Below are 20,428 nucleotides of genomic sequence, written 5' to 3'. Positions count from 1 at the left end.
ACGGTTATAGCTACGATTATAATCCATAGTTATAGATTGGGGGGTGGAATCGGGATAGCGACTTGCGGTGGATCGCCCATCGGGATAGCGACTTGCGGTGGAATCGCGGGATCCGTGATTGATCGCCCATCGGGATAGCGACTTGCGGTGGAATCGCGGGATCCGTGATTGATCGCTGAATTACGAGTTATCTATGGCTACGGATTATAACCGTAGCTATAGTCGTAGCCAGACTGTGCGGGCGACAGTGCTCCAACAGTCTTTTTTTTTTTTGCTGCGTTGCTTTTGTGGGTCTCATCATGAGGTCAGTGTTATATCTAAACCATCCATCTATTTGGCAAGCTCATATTGAGGCTTGAGATGAAAAATAAGATAGATCTAACTATCAAGTGGACCACACTGTAAAAGGTAATAGGGAATTGAACGTCTACCATTGAAACCCTTTTAGGGGTTACAGAAGTTTGGGATCATTATGAAATTTGTTTTTCCTCTTCATCCAGGTCTTTGTGACCCTATGAATGAACTTAGATAGGGAGGATTTCTCACAAACATCATAGTGGGCCCCCTAAAGGTTTCTAATGGTTGACGCTCATTCAACACTGTTTCTATAATGTGGTATACTTGAGATTTGGATATACCTCATTTTTCGTCTCACATCATAAAATGATGTGGAAAAATATATGGACGGCATGGATGAAAAGCATACATCATGGTGGGGCCCATGGACCACCGGCCATCTGGCATTGGCTGGTGGCAGGGGGAGTACCCAATCCGTTTCCGTGAAAGGAGGGGTATTTTCGTCCTCAAATTCACTGTCCATATGAGCAAGTCTAAGCTCCCAAACAAAGTTTGTATTGTTTCATAAAAACAGCTAGATAAAAGGTGGGGTCCAGAGTCCCCAATTTCTCTAGGAGTTTCAACACCTGGTTGAGGGTTCGAGTACCCATAGGTGGTGAAATTCCACCACAGCGTGTGTGTGTGTTAAAAAAAAAAAAAAAAAAAGGTATGAACTAATCCCAAGTATATCCATTTTAGGTGTATGTATATATTAATAACCAATGAGTAACTAAGAGATTATTAACGAAGAAAAATATACAATTAATTAGACTAAAATAACATCATGGTCAACACGTTGTTGGTGTTATATCCATTTTAGGTGTATGTATATATTAATAACCAATGAGTAACTAAGAGATTATTAACAAAGAAAACTATACAATTAATTAGACTAAAATAACATCATGGTCAACACGTTGTTGGTGTTGTAACCATTTTAGGTGTATGTATATATTAATAACCAATGAGTAACTAAGAGATTATTAACGAAGAAAAATATACAATTAATTAGACTAAAATAACATCATGGTCAACACGTTGTTGGTGTTATATCTATTTTAAGTGTATGTATATATTAATAACCAATGAGTATCTAAGAGATTATTAACGAAGAAAAATATACAATTAATTAGACTAAAATAACATCATGGTCAACACGTCTTTGGTGTTATATCCAGTCCATTGATAAGACACAAATCGCACAGATTCTAAAATATAAGTGCACGAATGGGTAGTTTTCTCCTCCCACCCTCGGGAGGTTTTCAACGGCGAAGTTGGCCTAACTCTGACTTCCCCGCCTGAAATTGGATTGCGTACGGCCCACCTTGAATGTATGTGGTGTATTTACACCGGCCATCCATTTTTCATCTAATTTAAGAGGTTAGGCCCAAAATTGAAGAATTTCCAAAGATCAAATGGATCATACCACAGTAAACAGTGGGGATAATGATTTCCACCATTGAAACCTTTCTGGCCCCACAGCGATGTTTATTTATCATCCAACTTGTTAATAAGATTTTAATCCCCGTTGTATAGTCCTCATCTGTCTTGGATCTGCCTCAGTTTTAGGCTTACATCCTAAAATGATAGGAAAAAAAATGAATGAATGGTGTCGATAACACCCATACATCAAGGTGGCCACTCAAAGCTCCTTCCCGTTACCTGCTGGAGAGGGGCGGCGTAGGACGCAATCCGCGTCCGTGAGAGTGGATATGACACAAACATCACAGTGGCCCCCATAGAGCTTGGGGTTAAGTAGGGCACACCGTCCAATGATCTGATGGTCCCATTGCAGACGGCGATTCATAGCAGTGAACCATCCTGAAATCCCAATGCATGGCACTAAAAGTCACACCAACGGCCCACATTCGACGAAATAAAGCCCCAAAAATTGGACGATTAAGATCTGGTCTTGTGTGGTATATTTGTAGCATGGTCCATCTACATAGTTCCTCTCAGGTCAACGGTTTGGATCACTGTACAATGGGCCCCATTTATGCCAGAAAGTGGTGGGGTGGAGAGCCGATTAGGTGAGGCAGGTGTAACTCCTTAGTGGAGATACCTCGCTTCAACACTTGAGGTCTTGGCGTCGATACCCAGTGGGGGTGGCTAACATGAGTGTTTGTACTGACATGGGTGTGTACTAACAACCTAACCCAAAAACCCAAAAAAAAAAAAAGAAAAAAAAAAGGGTTTAACTGCTTAGTGGGTGAGGCCCTAACCGTAGGGCCCTCATTGATGTATGTGGTGTATATCCACACCGTCCATCAGTTTTCCATCAGTTTTTTAAGCTTATTTTAGTGCATGGTATAAAAAAAATTGACCCACATCAAAATCTGAAGTGGACCACACCATAGAAAACAATGGTTGGTGACTGAATGCGCAACATTAAAAGCTTCTTAAGGCCCACTGTAATATTTATTTGCCATCCAAACCGTTGAAAAAGCCACACAGACATGAATGAAGGGAAAATACAAATAACAGCTTGATCCAATACTTTTTTGCCCCCAATAAATTTTTAATGGTGTGAATTCAATCCATCCTTTGTAGTCCAAATGAGACTTGCATCGATCTCATTTTTGTAATCATAATCTAAGATGCTGTGGAAAAACGTATGGACGGCGTGGATATACAGTATACTACACATGCATTGAGGTGGGACCTGCTAATCTATTACCGCCTCACCTAATCCGCGAGATCTTCCAAATACGGCGTCTGTTTGAGTCAAGCAGCAAAATTGCGGTTGCTGCAGTCTAATTGGACTGTCAATGCGTAATGCATGGCTGACTGAGATGGACCGATGACTACACAGTACACGAGGAAAAAAGCATGAAAGTCGTGGTTTTGGCAAACAGAGGATCCGGACTCGTGCCACCGTGGCGGCGGGTAAGTGGCTCTTAAAGCCTCATGAAAGTTCTAATTGTAGGCAAGAGGCGTTTCTAGCATTTGATTTCCATGGAGAAAGCTCTAGAGAATGGATTTCCTTTAGGAAGCGAAGACACAAGGCCTCTGTTACATGAGGTAAGACCCGTTTTCGTCTTTTTCTTTTTTGTTCCAAAATCATTTTGATTGATTTTTGGCTATTTTATTTGCAAGTCATTCATGGGTGGTTGTCTGATTTTCAAGAAAAGGAGATTTCAATAGATTTTATTTGACAATGAATTGCTTGATGATGCTATTTTACATTTAAGACGAGCATTTTTTCATGTTTTCCAAATTTTTTTGATTAGTTTTAAGCTATTTTTATTTGCTATTCATTTTGATTTTCAAGAAAAACATTTTCATATATTTATTGATTTTAATTGAAAATGAATTGCTTGTTGATGCCATTTTACCTATAAGATAACCATTTTTCATGTGTTCTTAAATGAAATTGAAAAAAAGAAAAAAGAAAAAAAATCTCTTGAATTTTATGAGTAAGAGGACTTCTCTTCCGTCTAAAATTATATTTTCAAATTTGATTGCTTTTTAGCTTCTTCTTCTTTTCTTTTTTTTTTCTTTTTTAAAATTCATTTATGGGTTTTTGTTTGATTAAAAAAACATATTTTATTAATTGCTGATGAATTACTCAACGATGGTGTTTTCCGGATGAAATAACTACTTTTTTTTTTCATGTGTTCTAAAGTCGGAAGTTAAAAAATAAATAATAAAAAATATATTGAATTGAAAAGGAAATTTATTTAAAAGAAAATGGTTTTTAGATCGGTCAGGAATTTTTGAGCGCGAGCCGACGCACAGTTGGGCACTTTGATCTACGTATGATCGATGAGCACGTGCCACGTGTGTGGATAAGCTTTAGTTGAATGCAATTTGTCATTTGCCCAAAATAGAAATAGTCGGAAAATTGTATTTCCAGCCGCAAATCTGCAAGACTGCAACAGTCAAACACAAACGTGCCAACGTCGCACGAAGGCGTACGTGGATTTCCTGGGAAAGCCTTTCGCTCGAAGTTACTGCACTGTAAGCCTAGGTGGGACCACCGTGATATTTGTAAGAAATCCACACCGTCAATCCGTTGAGGATCCAAGACTCAAGTGGGCCGTACTAAGGGAAATTCCTACTTAGGGAAATTCCTACCGTTGAAACCTCCCTGAGGTCGACGGTGATGTTTACGTGCCATCCATACCGTTCATGACGTAAATCCTACTGGGATGAACTGTAGCAGATTCAAAACTTCTGTGGCCCTACCATGATCCCTTCAGTATTTCCACGGATGCCGATTGCCCGCTGACACGGCCAGTAGGGATGTACTCTGCAGGCCCACCATGATGTATGTGTTTTATCCGGCCGGATATCTATTTCGCAAGATCACTTTTAAGGCAAAAAATGAGTCAGACACAAATCTCAGGTGGAGCATTGAACGAACGCTCGATATTAAAAACGTCTCGGTGCCACAAGTTTTGAATAAGTGATATTTGTGTTTTGAGAAATTGACCACTTTAAACACCAACTTTTACCCAGCGTCTTTTAAACACGCTTCCAAATTTTACGTTCCAAACCATTCTGTACGGACAAGCTATTTGCAGATGAAAGTACCCTTACATTCACGACCTATCACTACATATTATAACCGTAGCTATAAGTATTTAGCCACACTCCATACAAAGGTATTTTCGTTAGTGTGTCCGTACATATTGGTTTGCTTTGAGAACGTAAAGTTTGGTAGCGTTTTGAAAAGACGCCGGGTAGAAGGTGGCGTTGGCAAACAAGCATAAAAGCTTTTAATAGTATGCTCATCCCGTGGCGTGTTCCACCTGAGATTTTTACCTGCTTCAATTTTAGGCTTCTGCCTTAAAATAATGATTTAAAATGGATGGACGGCTAGGTAAAAACATATATATAGCGATTCAAAACTTTTGTGGCCCCAAGAACTTTTTAATAGCGAGCGTTAAATAACCACTGTTTCCTTCAATAGTCACCTAATATATGGATTTTTCTTGTTTTTGGGGATTATGCCCTAAAATGAGCTGTCAAAGTGGTTGAATGGCATGGATAAGACACGTATCATGGTGGGGCCACATAGCAGTGTGGACATGATACTGTCTGCTACAGTTAGCGACTTGATTCCGGTAGAGTGAATGTAGTCTAGCCTAAGAAACATGTCCACCTACTAACCAGGTGGAACCTACACGCCCATTCATTGATAAAATAAACAAGTTTACAACCCTTTAAATAGGGATGCCAAGCAATATGAGAGAAATCCAAAGGAAACTAAAACTAAAACTCTTAGAAATTCATAACTTACTATAAATAGTAAATTTTCGTTTTAATAGTACGTTTCCTATCTTTTTTCACGTTGGACACAACTTTTAAAGCCCCCCAATAGATGAAGAGTTATAATCAAACTAACACCAATTCAGAGACGCACATCCTTTGATGGGCCATGGCCTGGGATTGCTCCAATCCGAGGACCCAAACTGCCTGAGCAATGACACGTGCAAAATCAATGATCCATATTCAACGTGCAAACCTCCTCTGATCGGGCAATTAGGTTGTTTGATAAGATAGATTTGCGGGCAATGGCCCATCCAAGGTGGCACCTAACATGTGGGTGATCCGATCTGATATCATTTGATCAGAGAGATTTCTAGTCAGTGGCCCATCGAAGGTATGGGACCCAACACGTGGATGATCCGGATTTGATATTGTTCATAGAATTACGAATTCAGCATTTTAAAGATCAGATCTTGCAGGACTGGCAGTACACAGATGATGGATCGCTGGATATTTACGGGAGACCTGCTTTGAGACATAAATCTGGCAATTGGAGAGCTTCCGCCATCATTTTGGGTAAGACCTCTCATGCTCTTAATTGCACTTGTTTTCGAGTCATGCACGTGTGTAGTCGTCTCCCACACATGCGTCATTGCCTGTCCATTCATTTGGCGGGCCATTCATTCGTGGTAATAGCACATGCATATAACTTTTTTTTTTTTTTCTAGAGAAACATGGATTGAGTAAGGCAAGGGACCTTTGGGTCCTTACGATCTTGCTCAGGTGGTAGACTCGTAGGAGTTTCAACACCCGGTCAAGGGTTCGAGTACCAATAGGTGGTGAAATTCTACTAGCGTGAGTGTGTGGGTGGGAATTAAACGCCTGCTATTGAAAACTTCTTGGGGGCCAGAGAGGTTTTGGATCAAGCTGATATTTATTTTTTCACTTCATCCATGTTTGTGTGACCTTTGGAATAGGTTGGATGACAAATAAACATTACTGGTTTCAATGGTGGATGTCATTATCCTTTCTTGTGGTGTGGTCCACTTGGAGCATTGGATATGCTTCAATCTTGGGATCATTGCCCTAAAATGAGCTGGAACGCATGACACACACATCATGGTTGGACCCTACAAAGTTTACTTAGTACACGATCCACACTCCAAAAATATAAAAAAATCACATTTTCCACTTGAATGTTCTGAATCTACGTGTTGATCAAGTGGCCACACATGCATGAAGAAATAGATACTGTAAAGGAATGAAACCAATGGTCTATGTTGGGTTGCCTAATTGAGATTGGAATGGCAGATTTTGATGGTATCACACATGTACATATAAAGTTGGGTGGTGTTGGACTAGGCCATGCCAGGTCAAGTTAAAATGACTTGAGCTGAAGCCTGATCCAAAATTGGTCTGGCCCACGCATGTGAGCCCAACCTTGCCATGGTCCAAGCTCGGCCCAAAGCCAGGTTAGGCTCGTTGGTTTAGGCAAGCTACACAGCCCATTGCCATCCTTATTTTTGAGTTTTACTGTTTATTAAAAGTGCTACAAACCATGTTGTGGGCCAAATTTCAAGTGTAGAGATATCGAAAAAAACCAACAAATCCATGGATGCATGCAGAAAAAGAAGAGATGGGTTATCCTACATACATCGCACGTATCGACATTGCCCACGTGTGGCCCACAAGTGTACATGGTCACATGCGTTCACACACGCTTATCTGATAGTAACAAAATTGCAGGTGTCGAGGTCTTGGAGAGCTTAGCTTATTATGCAATTTCTACAAATCTAGTTATGTATATGAGCAAGATCCTACACGAAGGCAATGCATCAATTGCAGCTAGCGTCGGTACTTGGATGGGGACCGGTTATCTCACGCCCTTCTTGGGTGCTCTTGTAGCAGATTCATACTGGGGAAGATACCGGACTGTTTTCGTCTCTGCTTTGATCTACTTGCTTGTATGTCATTGCCACCTTCTTCGGTGTTTCCTTCTGTTTTTTGGTTTGAAGCTTTATGCAATTGCTATTGTATCATGCACATAGTTAGCAAAATGGCTAACGGATTTTATTTTTTTTTCAAACTAGGGAATAGTTCATTGTAATTAAGTCTCGATCGTGGTTGGAACCCCTTGTTACCTTGCCCTGAAAAAACAAGGTCACCTTGTGTTCTTGAACCGATAATCACCTTTCGACAAACTTAGCCTTGGAAATGCCGTGGAATGAAAAGTTTGGGTTTAATATGGTTTGGACTCAAAAAAAATGGAGTGAACAAAAATAGCTATACATGTGCTTATACATATGTATATGTTATATGTAAAGTTAAGATAGAATATTTTATTAACACAATTAAAATTTTTATTTATATGAACAATAATATAATAGAAAATAGAAAAATGGTATCGCTTGCCTCTCAAGCCCTTCCCTCAGGTAATCCTAGTATAAATTAACCATCTCTATTAAAAAAAATCATATTCTACTTAATTTTATTGACAGGTAGCAATCATCAATTTCAAAATTTTAAATTTCTCCCATTGTTTTTGTTGCGGAAAAATACCCGCACGTGATCAATGTAAGCGAGGCTAAAACACAAAAGAAAATGGCCAAATCAAAATAGGAAAACTCGACTCGATTCAAAACCCAATCGAGTCTAGTCAAAGAAAACTCAAATGAGTTCCTCAAAAATCATGAGTTTTAACTTCTTCTTCTTCTTCTTTTTTTTTTTCTGTAATATTTGAAGTGTAAATAATATACAAATTATGTCAAGTCTAGCCAAGGTTCTCATACTTCGATTGCTTCTTCTTCTCCCTCTTTGCTTAGGGAATGGTAATTCTCACTTTCTCAGCTTCCATTTCATTCCTGAAGCCGCCTCAGTGCGAAGGGAGCTCGTGTCCCTCAGCAACGGAAGCTCAAAAACTAGTATTTTTCTCTGGTTTATATCTCATTGCCTTCGGTAGTGGCGGGATCAAATCGTCATTGCTTCCATTGGGTGCAGACCAATTCGAGGAAGGAAACCCAGTTGAGAAACAAAGGAAGGGATCCTTCTTTAACTGGTTCTACTTCGCCCTCAACCTTGGCGCTCTGATTTCAAGCACTTTCATTGTATGGATTGAAGAAAATATCAATTGGGCAGTCGGGTTTGGCATTGCCACATTGTTGATGGCTCTAGCAGTTGTTGGTTTTATCTCCGGAACGTGGATTTATAGGTTGCAAAGGCCAAGTGAGAGTTCAGTGAAAAGATTTCTACAAGTTCTGGTTGCTTCCCTAAAGAAAACTAGCTTGGAAGTCCCAGTTGATAGTAGTGATTTGTATGAGATGAAAGGCAAGACATCAATGGCTCTAGGGAGTCAAAAATTGGTCCATACCGATGAATTCAGGTGCCATTTGCTTCTTTTTCTTCACTAATGTAGATTGCCCGTGTACCAGATTTAATGATCTTGTGTGTGTGATTATTTTTTTTCTTCAGATTTTTAGACAAAGCTGCAACAATGACGGCTTTGGATGTGAAAAACGACGGCTCTCCCATCCCGTGGAGGCTTTGTACAGTGACCCAAGTGGAGGAGCTGAAGATACTACTTCGCCTGCTTCCAATCTGGTTGACCAGTATCGTCTACTTCACTGGATATTCCCAAATGTCCACTACATTCATCGAACAAGGGAGCGTGATGGATGCCGCAATGGGACCGTTCTCTGTCCCTCCTGCCTCTCTCTTCGCCTTCGAAATACTCAGTGTTATGATATTAGTCTTTATCTATGACACATTCATAGTCTCAACAATCAAGCGGTTTGTAGGTAAAGGCAGTGGGCTATCAGAGCTACAACGAATGGGGGTCGGGCGGTTCTTGATAATTCTATCTATGTCAGCAGCAGCATTGGTGGAGAGGAAGAGACTTAAAAGCATTGGTGCTGGTGAGTCCATGTCCATAGCATGGCAGCTTCCTCAGTATTTCATATTGGGAGCGTCCGAGGTCTTCAATTGCATTGGGCAGCTAGAATTCTTCTATGGTCAGGCACCTGATACGATGCGGAGCATGTTCATTGCCTTCTCCTTGCTTACGAACTCATTTGGAAGTTACTTGAGTTCTTTCATCGTGACGGCCGTGGCAACGGCAACGTCTGGAGAAGGGCAGCCAGGGTGGATACCGGATGATCTGAATGTGGGCCACCTGGATTACTTCTTCTGGGCATTGGCGGGCCTCAGTGCTTTTAACTTTGTCTTTTTTATTGTTTTTGCAAGGTGGTACAGGCTTAAGAAAGTCATGGTTGACCATTAAGATTTTGGGATGTGTTTGGATGCACAAGCGAATTGAATTGCGAAATTCTGCAAACAAAAATGGTGAGGTTTGATAGTATTGACAATGAGGAAGGTGCTCAAATCATCTTTAAGTTGCTTCAAATTCAGATTGGAAGTAATTAATGATTTGGAGCCCAGGATCCACAGATGAATACTAAGGGGTTGTTCGAATACACTTGTAAAATTTTAAGTTATAAATACTCTATATCTTAAAAGAGTTTCAGGTGTAAATTATTCACATGCTATCATGTTTGGCTTTCAAGTAATAAAGTGTTTCATCTCTTTATATGTTTGTTTAACTTGTAAAGTGTTTATAATGTATGAAGTAGTTATTCCCACTACATGGAGCTTGAGGCAGAATATCCCATTGAAATCTTCAGAAACATTGAGAGAGAGAGAGAGAGAGAGAGAGAGAGAGAGAGAGAGAGAGAGAGAGAGTTCATTTTTTGGGGGCACCAGGTGAGCATCAAGAGATGCATATGCCAGATCGATGGATTGGATGTGATGCACTATCACAGTGGGACCTACACACAAATTAGATCGTTTTTTATGCTAGGGTCTCATCCCAACTGTTACCTGTGGTGTGGCTCACTTGATGATTAATTGGCCATTTTTTAGGGGTGTAGGTGAGCACTAAGGGACGAACGTGATGTACAGATTGAATGTATTACTAATATCACATTTGGCCCCACACAATATGGTTATGTATTAACCATGCGCTCTTATGTGTAATATCTTTTTAGATGTAAAGATCATAATCTGAAACATAGGTTTTTGCCTTTACTCATTAAACATTTACAACAAATAAATTTTGCCATTTAATTACCTACTTGTAAAGCATTTAGCTATAAAAACTTAACAAATAAGGATTTTACAAGAATCCAATAGACTCTTGAGGGAAATCACATTGGTCAGAATGCAAAGCTTGTTGATAACTTTTCAATGTCCTATTATATATGTGAAATAAATAACCAATTGAAAAGTCATGGCCAGTGAAACCTGTAGTGCATATGAACCTCACGATTGAACTTTCTAGCTCAATTTCTGTAGATTTTAGCCATCCATGAATCTAACATTGACTTTGTCATAGATGATAGTATAACATTTTTAGTAGCTTTAGGTGATTGATTCAAACAAGCAAGGACAATGGTCCCATCACACTTATATATACCATGTACAATGACTCATGGATTAAGTCATCCCAACTCATGAATTGACTATAATAATATTTTAAATGTATGAAAAATAAATAAGCTTGATTTCACAATATATTTCACATTGAATTTGTTTTACTTTATTCTCAAGGATACAAAGACTTTGTTGAAATCTACAAACTCATCTCAACAAATGAATAATGAACAAAGTATTAATGAAACAAAAAATAATAATTAATCAGACTAAAATAACATCATGGCCCACACGTTGTTGGTGTTATATCCACTGTCAATTGATAAGACGTCATTTTAAAAATCAGGCAGATTCTAAACTCAAGTGCACAAATGGGTATTTTTCTCCTCCGGCACTAAGAAAGTTTTGTTCGAACCGTCTTACGAACGGGGTTCGATGGCAATTGAACTTCATGATTGGCCGTTGGGAGGTTTTCAACGGCGAAGTTCCCAACCTCACTGGTGTGGCCTACTTTGAGTTCCACGCCTGTTTTGGCTCATGCCAAAAAATGTACGGGAGAAACGGGTGAGAGTGGGACGCAGATTGCATCCTTCCCTTCCCGGGCAGGAGCTTTGAGGGGCCACCGTAATGTATGGGTCTTATCCACACCGTCCATCCATTTTTTTAGTATCATTGTAGGATATAAGCCCAAAACTGAGACAGATCCAAGGCTCAAGTGGACTACGCCATAAGCAGCGGTGATAATGATTCTCATTGTTGAAACTTTCATAGGGCCCACCTTGATGTTTATTTGCCATTCAACCTATTCATAACGTCACATAGACCTGGATGAAGAGAGAACACAAATATCAGCTCCATTCAAAACTTCTGTGGCCCCAATAAGTTTTCAATGGTTAGAGTTTAATTTCCATTGTATGGTCCACATCTGTCTCGGATCTGCCTCAGTTTTAAGCTTACATACTAAAATGATAGAAAAACATAAACGAATGGTGTGATAACACTCAAAACTCCTGCCCGTTACCAGCTAGCGACGGGCGGCGTAGGACGCAATCCGCGTCCGTGAGAGTAGATATGACACAAACATAACAGTGGGCCCATAGAGATTGGGGTTAAGTAGGGCACACCGTCCAATGATCTGATGGTCCAATTGCAGACGGCGATTCATAGCAGTGAACGGAAACGGATTGGCTACTCCCCCTGACAGCAGCCAATGGCTGATGGTCGGTGCTCTGCGGGCCCCACCATGATGTCTGTTTTTTATCCATGCCGTCCATCTATTTTTATAGGTCATTTTATGGTATGAGACAAAAAATTACATATATACCATTCTCAAGTGTACCACATTACAGGAAAGAGTGTTGAATGAACGTAGGCCATAAAAGTTTTGGATCAAGCTGATATTTGTTTTTTCCCTTCATCTGGGTCTGTATGACTTAATCAACTGATTGGATGTCAAATAAAAAATACATTAGACCTTAGGTTATTTTAAATGGTGGATATCCAATCACTATTGTTTGCCTGTGGTGTCGCCCACCTGAGATTTAGATCCCTCTCATTTTTGGCATAGAGCCATAAAATGATCTGTAAATTTGGATGAACGGAATGGATGATACACATACGTCATGGTGGGGCCCACCGAGCACCGACCATCAGCGACGGGGCTGGTGGCAGGGGGAGTAGCCAATCCGTTTCCGCAGTGAACCATCCTGAAATCCCGATGCATGGCACTAAAAGTCACACCAACGGCCCACATTGGACGAAATAAAGCCCAAAAATTAGACGATGAAGATCTGATTTTGTATGTTTGTAGCATGGTCCATCTACATAGTGCGTCTCAGTTCAACGGCTTGGATCACCGGGAAATGGGCCCCATTTGTGCCAGAAAGTGGTGGGGTGGAGAGCCGATTAGGTGAGGCAGGCGTAACTGCTTGGTGGGTGAGGCCTTGACCACAGGGCCCACAGTGATGTATGTGGTGTATATCCACCCCGTCCATCAGTTTTTCCAGCTTATTTTAGTATGTGGTCTTAAAAAATTGACCTAGATCAAAATCTCAAGTGGACCACACCACAGAAAACAATGGTGATTGAACGCGCAACATTAAAAACTTCTTAAGGCCCACTGTAATGTTTATTTGCCATCAAACCTGTTGAAAAGGCCACATACATGGATGAAGGGAAATACAAATAACAGCTTGATCCAATATTTTTTTGCCCCCAATAAAATTTTAATGGTGTGAATTCAATCCATACTTTGTGGTCCAACTGAGATTTGAATATATCTCATTTTTGGGACCATGACTAAGATAATCTGGAAAAACGGATGGACGGCGTGGATATACAACACATGCATTGAGGTGGGCCTTACCCACTAAGCTGTTACCGCCTCACCTAATCCGCGCCCGAATAGTGGATCTTTCGAGTGAAGTACTGTGGTGGCGGGTAGGTGGCTCTTAAAGCCTTATGAAAGTTCTAACTGCAGGCAAGAGGCGTTTCTAGCATTTGATTTCAATGGAGGAAGCTCTAGAGAATGGATTTCCTTCAGAAAGCGAAGATACAAGTCCTCTGTTACATAAGGTAAGACCGATTTTCGTCTTTTTCTTTTTTGTTCCAAAAGCATTTTGATTGATTTTTGGCTATTTTATTTGCAAGTCATTCATGGGTGTTTGTCTGATTTTCAAGAAAAAAGAGATTTCAATTGATTTTAATTGACAATGAACTGCTTGATGATGCTATTTTACATTTAAGACAAGCATTTTTTCATGCGTTCCAAAATCTTTTTGATTAGTTTTGAGCTATTTTTATTTGCTATTCATTTTGATTTTCAAGAAAAACATTTTCATATCTTCATTGATTTTAATTGAAAATGGAATTGCCTGATGATGCCAGTTTAAGTATAAGATAACCATTTTTCATGTGTTCTTATATGAAGTTGCAAAAGGAGAAAAAATCTCTTGAATTTTATGGATAAGAGGACCTATCTTCCGTCCAAAATTATATTTTCAAATTAATTTATTGTTTTTTTTTGGTTGATTTAAAAAAACACATTTTATTAATCGCAGATGAATTACTCGACGATGGTTATTTGGTGTTTTTCGGATGAAATAACCATTTTTATTTTTTTTTCATGTGTTCTTAAATGAGAAGTTAAAAAATATATTGAATTGAAAAGGAAAATTATTTAAAAGAAAATGGTTTTTGGGTCGGTCATCTGTGGAATGTTTTAGCGGTAGCCCACGCGCAGTTGGGCACTTTGATCAACGTATGATCGATAAGCACGTGCCACGTGTGTGGATAAGCTTGAGGTGGATGCACTTGGTCATTTGCCCAAAATAGAAATAGTCGTAAAATTGTATTTCCAAACCAACAGTCAAACACAAACGTCCCAACGTCGCATGAAGGACGAGATCAGGACGCGGATTTCCTGTAAAACCTTCCGAATGAAGTTAATGCGCTATAAACTTAGGTGGGGACGAATTCACACCGTCTATCCGTTTTGTGAACTCGTTTTAGGATATATGACTAACATTTAGAAGTACCGAATACTCAAGTTAAGTACTAAAGGAAAATGTGCTCAGGGAAATTCTTACTGTTGAAACCTCCTCGTAGACAGTGATGCCTTCCATAGCATTCATAAAGTCATTCCTAACGGGATGAACTGAAAACACAGATAGTATCATGATTCAAAACTCCCGTGACTCCGTGAATATTTCTAATGCGGACATTCAATTCTCATGTTTTCGGCCCACTTGAGAATTGGACCTATTAACTTTTGGCATTTTCTTAAAATGAGCTCACAAAATAGACGGGCAAGTGGATTTCTCACAAACATCATAGTAGCATTCATAAGTTGTGCCCACTGGTATAGTGTGCAGAGACCTTCCGCAGGAGCTTCATTTGACGAGAACCTAGGTGGGGCTCGCAAAATCTATTATGTTCATCCATTTTGCCAAACCATGTCTTGAAGGGCTAAAAAATGGTGCAAATCCAAAACTCATTTGGGCTGCACAACAAAAAAATGCGGGTGGTAAATTCCTACGGTCGAAAACTCCCCTAAATGTTTATAGCAATCCATACTGTTCATAAGGTCATTTCTATTTGGATGAACTGAAAACACAAAAATTAGCCGAGTCCAAAACTTATGTGGCTCCATAAATGTTTGGACAATAGACATTTAATCCTTTATGGGGCAGCCGCTTGAGTTTTAGATTTGTACCATTTTTAGCCCACGTCCTAACATGATCAGTAAAAACGGATGGAGTGGATTTCTCACAAAAATTACAGTGGACTCCACCTACCTTCCCATGACAGGAAGTTCCTGCGAAAGCCAAATTTCGCGTACCTCTGTATATAATTCTGAGCAGCCTACCCATCAGGAGGACATGCTTATACCTTGCTCGGACGTGGACCCTTGATCATCGAGTGGTTTGCAGTCCAGCTGTGAGCGTCTCATCTGGATTGCTGGATTGCTGGATTTCTACGGATGCCGATTGCCTGCTGACAATGCCAGTAGGGATGTGATCTGCAGGCCCCACCATGATGTATGTGTTTTATCCATACCGTCCATCCATTTCTCAATATCATTTTAAGCCATGAGCTAATCAGCAGGTTGGATGGCAAACAAGCATAACAGTGCGACTAAGAAAGTGTGTTCCAACTAAGATTTTTATCCGCCTCAATTTTAAGCTTATGCTGTAAAATAATGATTCAAAATAGATGGCATGGTAAAAACACATATAGTCATCCAAAACTTCTGTGCCCCCGAGAACTTTTTAATGGTGAGCGTTCAATCACCACTGTTTCCTATAGTGGTCACCTGAGATTTGGAATTGTCTCATTTTTTGGGAGTATACCCTAAAATGAGCTGTCAAAGTGGATGGATGGAATGGATAAGACACACATATCATGGTTGGGCCCACAGAGCAGTGCGGACGTGATGTTGTGAGCTACAGTTAGCAACCCGAGTCCGGTCTAGTGAATGTGGTCTAGTCCAAGAAACAGGTCCACCCACTAATCAGGTGGGTCCAGCATAAGAAACAGGTCCACCCACTAATCAGGTGGGACCTACAATCACATTCAGTGATAAAATAAACAAGTTCACAACCCTTTAAATAGGGATACCAAGCAATGTGAGAGAAATCGGAAGCAAGCTAAAACTAAAACTCCTAGAAATTCATAACTTATTATATATAGTAAATTCATTTTTTATAGTAAGTTTCCTATCACTTTTCATGTTGGACACAACTCCTAAAGCCGCCCAACATATAAAGAGTTATAATCAAACTAACACCAATTCAGAGACGCACATCCTTTGATGGGCCATGGCCTGGGATTGCTCCAATCCGATGACCCAAACTGCCTGAGCAATGACACTTGCAAAAGCAATGTTCCATATTCAACTTGCAAACCTCCTCTGATTGGGCACTTAGGTTGTTTGATCAGATAGATTTTTGGGCAGTAGCCCATCCAAGGTGGGACCTAACATGTGGGTGATCCCGATCTGATATCATTTGATCAGAGAGATTTCTGATCAGTGGCCCATCGAAGGTATGGGACCCAACACGTGGATGATCTGGATTTGATATTGTTCATGGAATTACGAATTCAGCATTTTAAAGATAGATCTTGCAGGAGTGGCAGCACACAGATGATGGATCGCTGGATATTTACGGGAGACCTGCTTTGAGACATAAATCTGGCAATTGGCGAGCTTCCGCCATCATTTTAGGTGAGACTTCTCTTGCTCTTAATTGCACGTGTTTTTGAGTCATGCACGTGTGTAGTCGTCTCCCACACATGCGTCATTGCCTGTCCATTCATCTGGCGGGCCATTCATTCGTGGTAATATCACAAGCATATAATTTTCTTTTTCTTTTTTCTAGAGAAACATGGATTGAATAAGGCAAGGGACCGGACTTCGGTAAGGTTAGTCTGGCCTGGGCCCAGCCCAACACGTAAGACCAAATGCCCGAGCTTGGCATGGGCCTAGCCAAGCAGGGCTGGGATCCGAGCCCAAAATTAGATGGGCCTAGGCCTAAGCCTCACCCAGCCTAGCCCAAAAATAGAAGATTCGGTATAACACTGAGTAAACTCTGTGGGCCCAACATAATGTATGTGTCTTATTCACGCGATCCATCCATTTTTCCAGCTCATTTTAGGACATGATTTCAAAATTGAAGTATATGCAAAGCTCAAGTGGACTATACCGTGGGAAACAGTGGGAATTGAGCACCTACTATTGGAAACTTTTTGAGGGCCAAGCTGATATTTATTTTTGTCTTCATCTGTGTCTCCATGACCTTTTTTTTTTTACACACGCACACACACACCCCCACACACTCACGCCGTAGTGGGATTTCACCACCTATGGATACTCAAACCCTTGACCGGGTGTGACCTTATAAATAGGTTGGATGACAAATAAACATCACTGTGGGCCCTAGAAAGTTTTCAGTGGTGGACGCCAATATCCCCTCTGTTTTCTGTGGTGTGGTCCACCTGGAGCTTTGGATATGGTTTTTTTGGACTCATGGCCCTTAAATGAGCTTGAAAGCGTGGATAAGACACATACATCATGGTTGGCCCCTACAAATTTATTCAGTACACAATCTTCGGTCCAAAAATATAAAAAAATCATATTTTTCTGCTTGAATGCTCTTAATCTATGTGTTGATCAAGTGGTCACACATGCATGAAGAAATAGATACAGTAAAGGAATGAAACCGATGGTCTATATTAAGAATGGATGGATTGAGTAATTGAGGATTGGAATGGCAGATTTTGATAGTATCACACATGCACATATAAGGTTGGGTGGGGTTGGACTAGGCCATGCCATGTCGGGTTAAAATGACTTGAGCTGAAGCCTATCCAAAAATTGGTCGGGCCACGCATGTTAGCCCAACCTAGCCCATAGACCAAGCCAGTTGGTCCAAGCTCAACCCAAAGCCAGATTAGGCTCGTTGGTTAGGCAAGCTACACAGCCCATTGCCATCCTTATTTGAGAGTTTTACCGTTTATTAAAAGTGCTACAAACCATGTTGTGGGCCAATTTTCAAATGTAGAGATATCGAAAAAACCAACAAATCGATGGATGCATGCAGAAAAAGAAGAAATGGGTTATCCTAAATACATCCATCCATGCACTTATCGACATCGCCCACGTGTGGCCCACAAGTGTACATAGTCACAGGCAGTCACACACGCTTATCTGATAGTAACGAAATTGCAGGTGTCGAGGTCTTGGAGAGCTTAGCTTATTATGCAATTGCTACAAATCTAGTTATGTATATGAGCAAGATCCTACACGAAGGCAATGCATCAATTGCAGCTAGCGTCAGTACTTGGATGGGGACCGGTTATCTCACGCCCTTCTTGGGTGCTCTTGTAGCAGATTCATACTGGGGAAGATACTGGACTATTTTCATCTCTGCTTTGATCTACTTGCTTGTATGTCGTTGCCACCTTCTTCGGTGTTTCCTTCTGTTTTTTGGTTTGGAGCTTTATGCAATTGCTATTGTATCATGCACATAGTTAGCAAAACGGCTAACGGTTTTTTTTTTTTTTTTTTAAAGAACTCGGGAATAGTTCATTGTAATTAAGTCTCGATCATTAAAAGAAAATATGGTAATAAATACAAAGGATTTACTTGTTGCTAATATTGTCTAGTCTCTATTCTTCTTTAGATCCCTTGTTTCAAGCCGATAGTATTATAGATCACGATCGATAAATGAATGCATTTCATATTACAAGTGGAATAGACAGAACATGAGTTCCTCAAAGAAATCTCAATTGAGTTCCTCAAAAATTGTACGAGTTTTCCAACTTTTTTTTTTTTTCTGTAATATTTGAAGTGTAAATAATATACAAATTATATCAAGTTGCTCAGAGTCTAATCAAGGTTCTCATACTTCGATTGCTTCTTCTTCCCCCTCTTTGTTTAGGGAATGGTAATTCTCACTATCTCAGCTTCCATTTCATTCCTGAAGCCACCTCAGTGCGAAGGGAGCTCATGTCCCTCAGCAACGGAAGCTCAAAAACTAGTATTTTTCTCTGGTTTAAATCTCATTGCCTTTGGTGGTGGTGGGATCAAATCGTCATTGCTTCCATTGGGTGCAGACCAATTCGAGGAAGGAAACCCAGTTGAGAAACAAAGGAAGGGATCCTTCTTCAACTGGTTCTACTTCACCCTCAACCTTGGCGCTCTGATTTCAAGCACTTTCATCATATGGATTGAAGATAATATCAATTGGGCAGTCGGGTTCGGCATTGCCACATTGTTTATGGCTCTAGCAGTTGTTGGTTTTATCTCTGGAACGTGGATTTATAGGTTGCAAAGGCCAAGTGAGAGTTCAGTGAAAAGAGGTCTACAAGTTCTGGTTGCTTCCCTAAAGAAAACTAGCTTGGAAGTCCCAGTTGATAGTAGTGATCTGTATGAGATGCAAGGCAAGACATCAATGGCTCTGGGGAGTCAAAAATTGGTCCATACTGATGAATTCAGGTGCCATTTGCTTCTTTTTCTTCACTAATCTAGATTCCCCGTGTACCAGATTTAATGATCTTGTGTGTGTGATTATTTTTTTTCTTCAGATTTTTAGACAAAGCTGCAACAATGACGGCTTTGGATGTGAAAAACGACGGCTCTCCCATCCCATGGAGGCTTTGTACAGTGACCCAAGTGGAGGAGCTGAAGATACTACTTCGCCTGCTTCCAATTTGGTTGACTAGTATCGTCTACTTCACTGGATATTCCCAAATGTGCACTACATTCATCGAACAAGGGAGCGTGATGGATGCCGCAATGGGACCGTTCTCTGTCCCTCCTGCCTCTCTCTTTGCCTTCGAAATACTTAGTGTTATGATATTAGTCCTTATCTATGACACATTCATAGTCTCAACAATCAAGTGGTTTGTAGGTAAAGGCAGTGGGCTATCAGAGCTACAACGAATGGGGGTTGGGCGGTTCTTGATAATTTTAGCTATGTCAGCAGCAGCATTGGTGGAGAGGATGAGACTTAAAAGAATTTGTGCTGGTGAGTCCATGTCCATAGCATGGCAGCTTCCTCAGTATTTCATATTGGGAGCGTCCGAGGTCTTCAATTGCATTGGGCAGCTAGAATTCTTCTATGGTCAGGCGCCTGATACGATGCGGAGCATGTTCATTGCCTTCTCCTTGCTTACGAACTCGTTTGGAAGTTACTTGAGCTCTTTCATCGTGACGGCCGTGGCATCGGCCACGTCTGGAGAAGGGCAGCCAGGGTGGATACCGGATGATCTGAATGTGGGCCACCTGGATTACTTCTTCTGGGCATTGGCGGGCCTCAGTGCTTTTAACTTTGGCATTTTTATTGTTTTTGCAAGGCGGTACAGGCTTAAGAAAGTCATGGTTGAACATTGAGATTTTGGGATGTGTTTGGATGCATGAGCGAATTGAATTGCGAAATTCTGCAAACAAAAA

At 40.5% G+C, this 20,428-nt stretch overlaps 2 protein-coding genes across 5 annotated transcripts; both read left to right on the top strand.

Annotated features, from left to right (window-relative positions):
* The first annotated feature begins 3,215 nt into the window (after positions 1–3,215).
* On the top strand, positions 3,216–10,138 carry LOC131247961 (protein NRT1/ PTR FAMILY 8.3-like). Of its 2 annotated transcripts, XM_058247955.1 has the most exons (5): positions 3,216–3,357; positions 6,030–6,126; positions 7,297–7,514; positions 8,373–8,929; positions 9,019–10,138. In XM_058247955.1, the coding sequence occupies exons 1-5, from the start codon at positions 3,292–3,294 to the stop codon at positions 9,824–9,826; spliced, it is 1,746 nt and encodes a 581-aa protein (XP_058103938.1). In that variant the 5' UTR covers positions 3,216–3,291; the 3' UTR covers positions 9,827–10,138. The 2 variants fall into 2 exon arrangements, with proteins under 2 accessions (XP_058103938.1, XP_058103939.1); XM_058247956.1 differs by lacking the exon at positions 6,030–6,126 and having other exon boundaries at positions 3,221–3,357.
* Positions 10,139–13,354: 3,216 nt separating this feature from the next.
* On the top strand, positions 13,355–20,428 carry LOC131247962 (protein NRT1/ PTR FAMILY 8.3-like). Of its 3 annotated transcripts, none has more exons than XM_058247957.1 (5): positions 13,356–13,548; positions 16,603–16,699; positions 18,203–18,420; positions 18,915–19,471; positions 19,561–20,428. In XM_058247957.1, the coding sequence occupies exons 1-5, from the start codon at positions 13,483–13,485 to the stop codon at positions 20,366–20,368; spliced, it is 1,746 nt and encodes a 581-aa protein (XP_058103940.1). In that variant the 5' UTR covers positions 13,356–13,482; the 3' UTR covers positions 20,369–20,428. The 3 variants fall into 3 exon arrangements, with proteins under 3 accessions (XP_058103942.1, XP_058103940.1, XP_058103941.1); XM_058247958.1 differs by lacking the exon at positions 13,356–13,548 and adding an exon at positions 16,361–16,518; XM_058247959.1 differs by lacking the exons at positions 16,603–16,699; positions 18,203–18,420 and having other exon boundaries at positions 13,355–13,548.

This window comes from Magnolia sinica, chromosome 6 (assembly GCF_029962835.1).
Source record: "Magnolia sinica isolate HGM2019 chromosome 6, MsV1, whole genome shotgun sequence".
Classification (NCBI taxonomy): Eukaryota; Viridiplantae; Streptophyta; class Magnoliopsida; order Magnoliales; family Magnoliaceae; genus Magnolia; species Magnolia sinica.
Note: the sequence above shows the minus strand (reverse complement) of the source record. Positions and strands in the feature narration are given on the sequence as shown.

What these genes read in the sequence shown, in the direction of transcription:
- LOC131247961 (XM_058247955.1), top strand. Translation starts at nt 3,292, where the DNA reads ATGGAGAAAGCTCTAGAGAATGGATTTCCTTTAGGAAGCGAAGACACA. An exon ending in AGCTTCCGCCATCATTTTGG is followed by an intron (nt 6,127 to 7,296) that starts GTAAGACCTCTC and finishes ACAAAATTGCAG; the next exon opens with GTGTCGAGGTCTTGGAGAGC. An exon ending in CTGCTTTGATCTACTTGCTT is followed by an intron (nt 7,515 to 8,372) that starts GTATGTCATTGC and finishes CTCTTTGCTTAG; the next exon opens with GGAATGGTAATTCTCACTTT.
- LOC131247962 (XM_058247957.1), top strand. Translation starts at nt 13,483, where the DNA reads ATGGAGGAAGCTCTAGAGAATGGATTTCCTTCAGAAAGCGAAGATACA. An exon ending in AGCTTCCGCCATCATTTTAG is followed by an intron (nt 16,700 to 18,202) that starts GTGAGACTTCTC and finishes ACGAAATTGCAG; the next exon opens with GTGTCGAGGTCTTGGAGAGC. An exon ending in GTCCATACTGATGAATTCAG is followed by an intron (nt 19,472 to 19,560) that starts GTGCCATTTGCT and finishes TTTTTTCTTCAG; the next exon opens with ATTTTTAGACAAAGCTGCAA.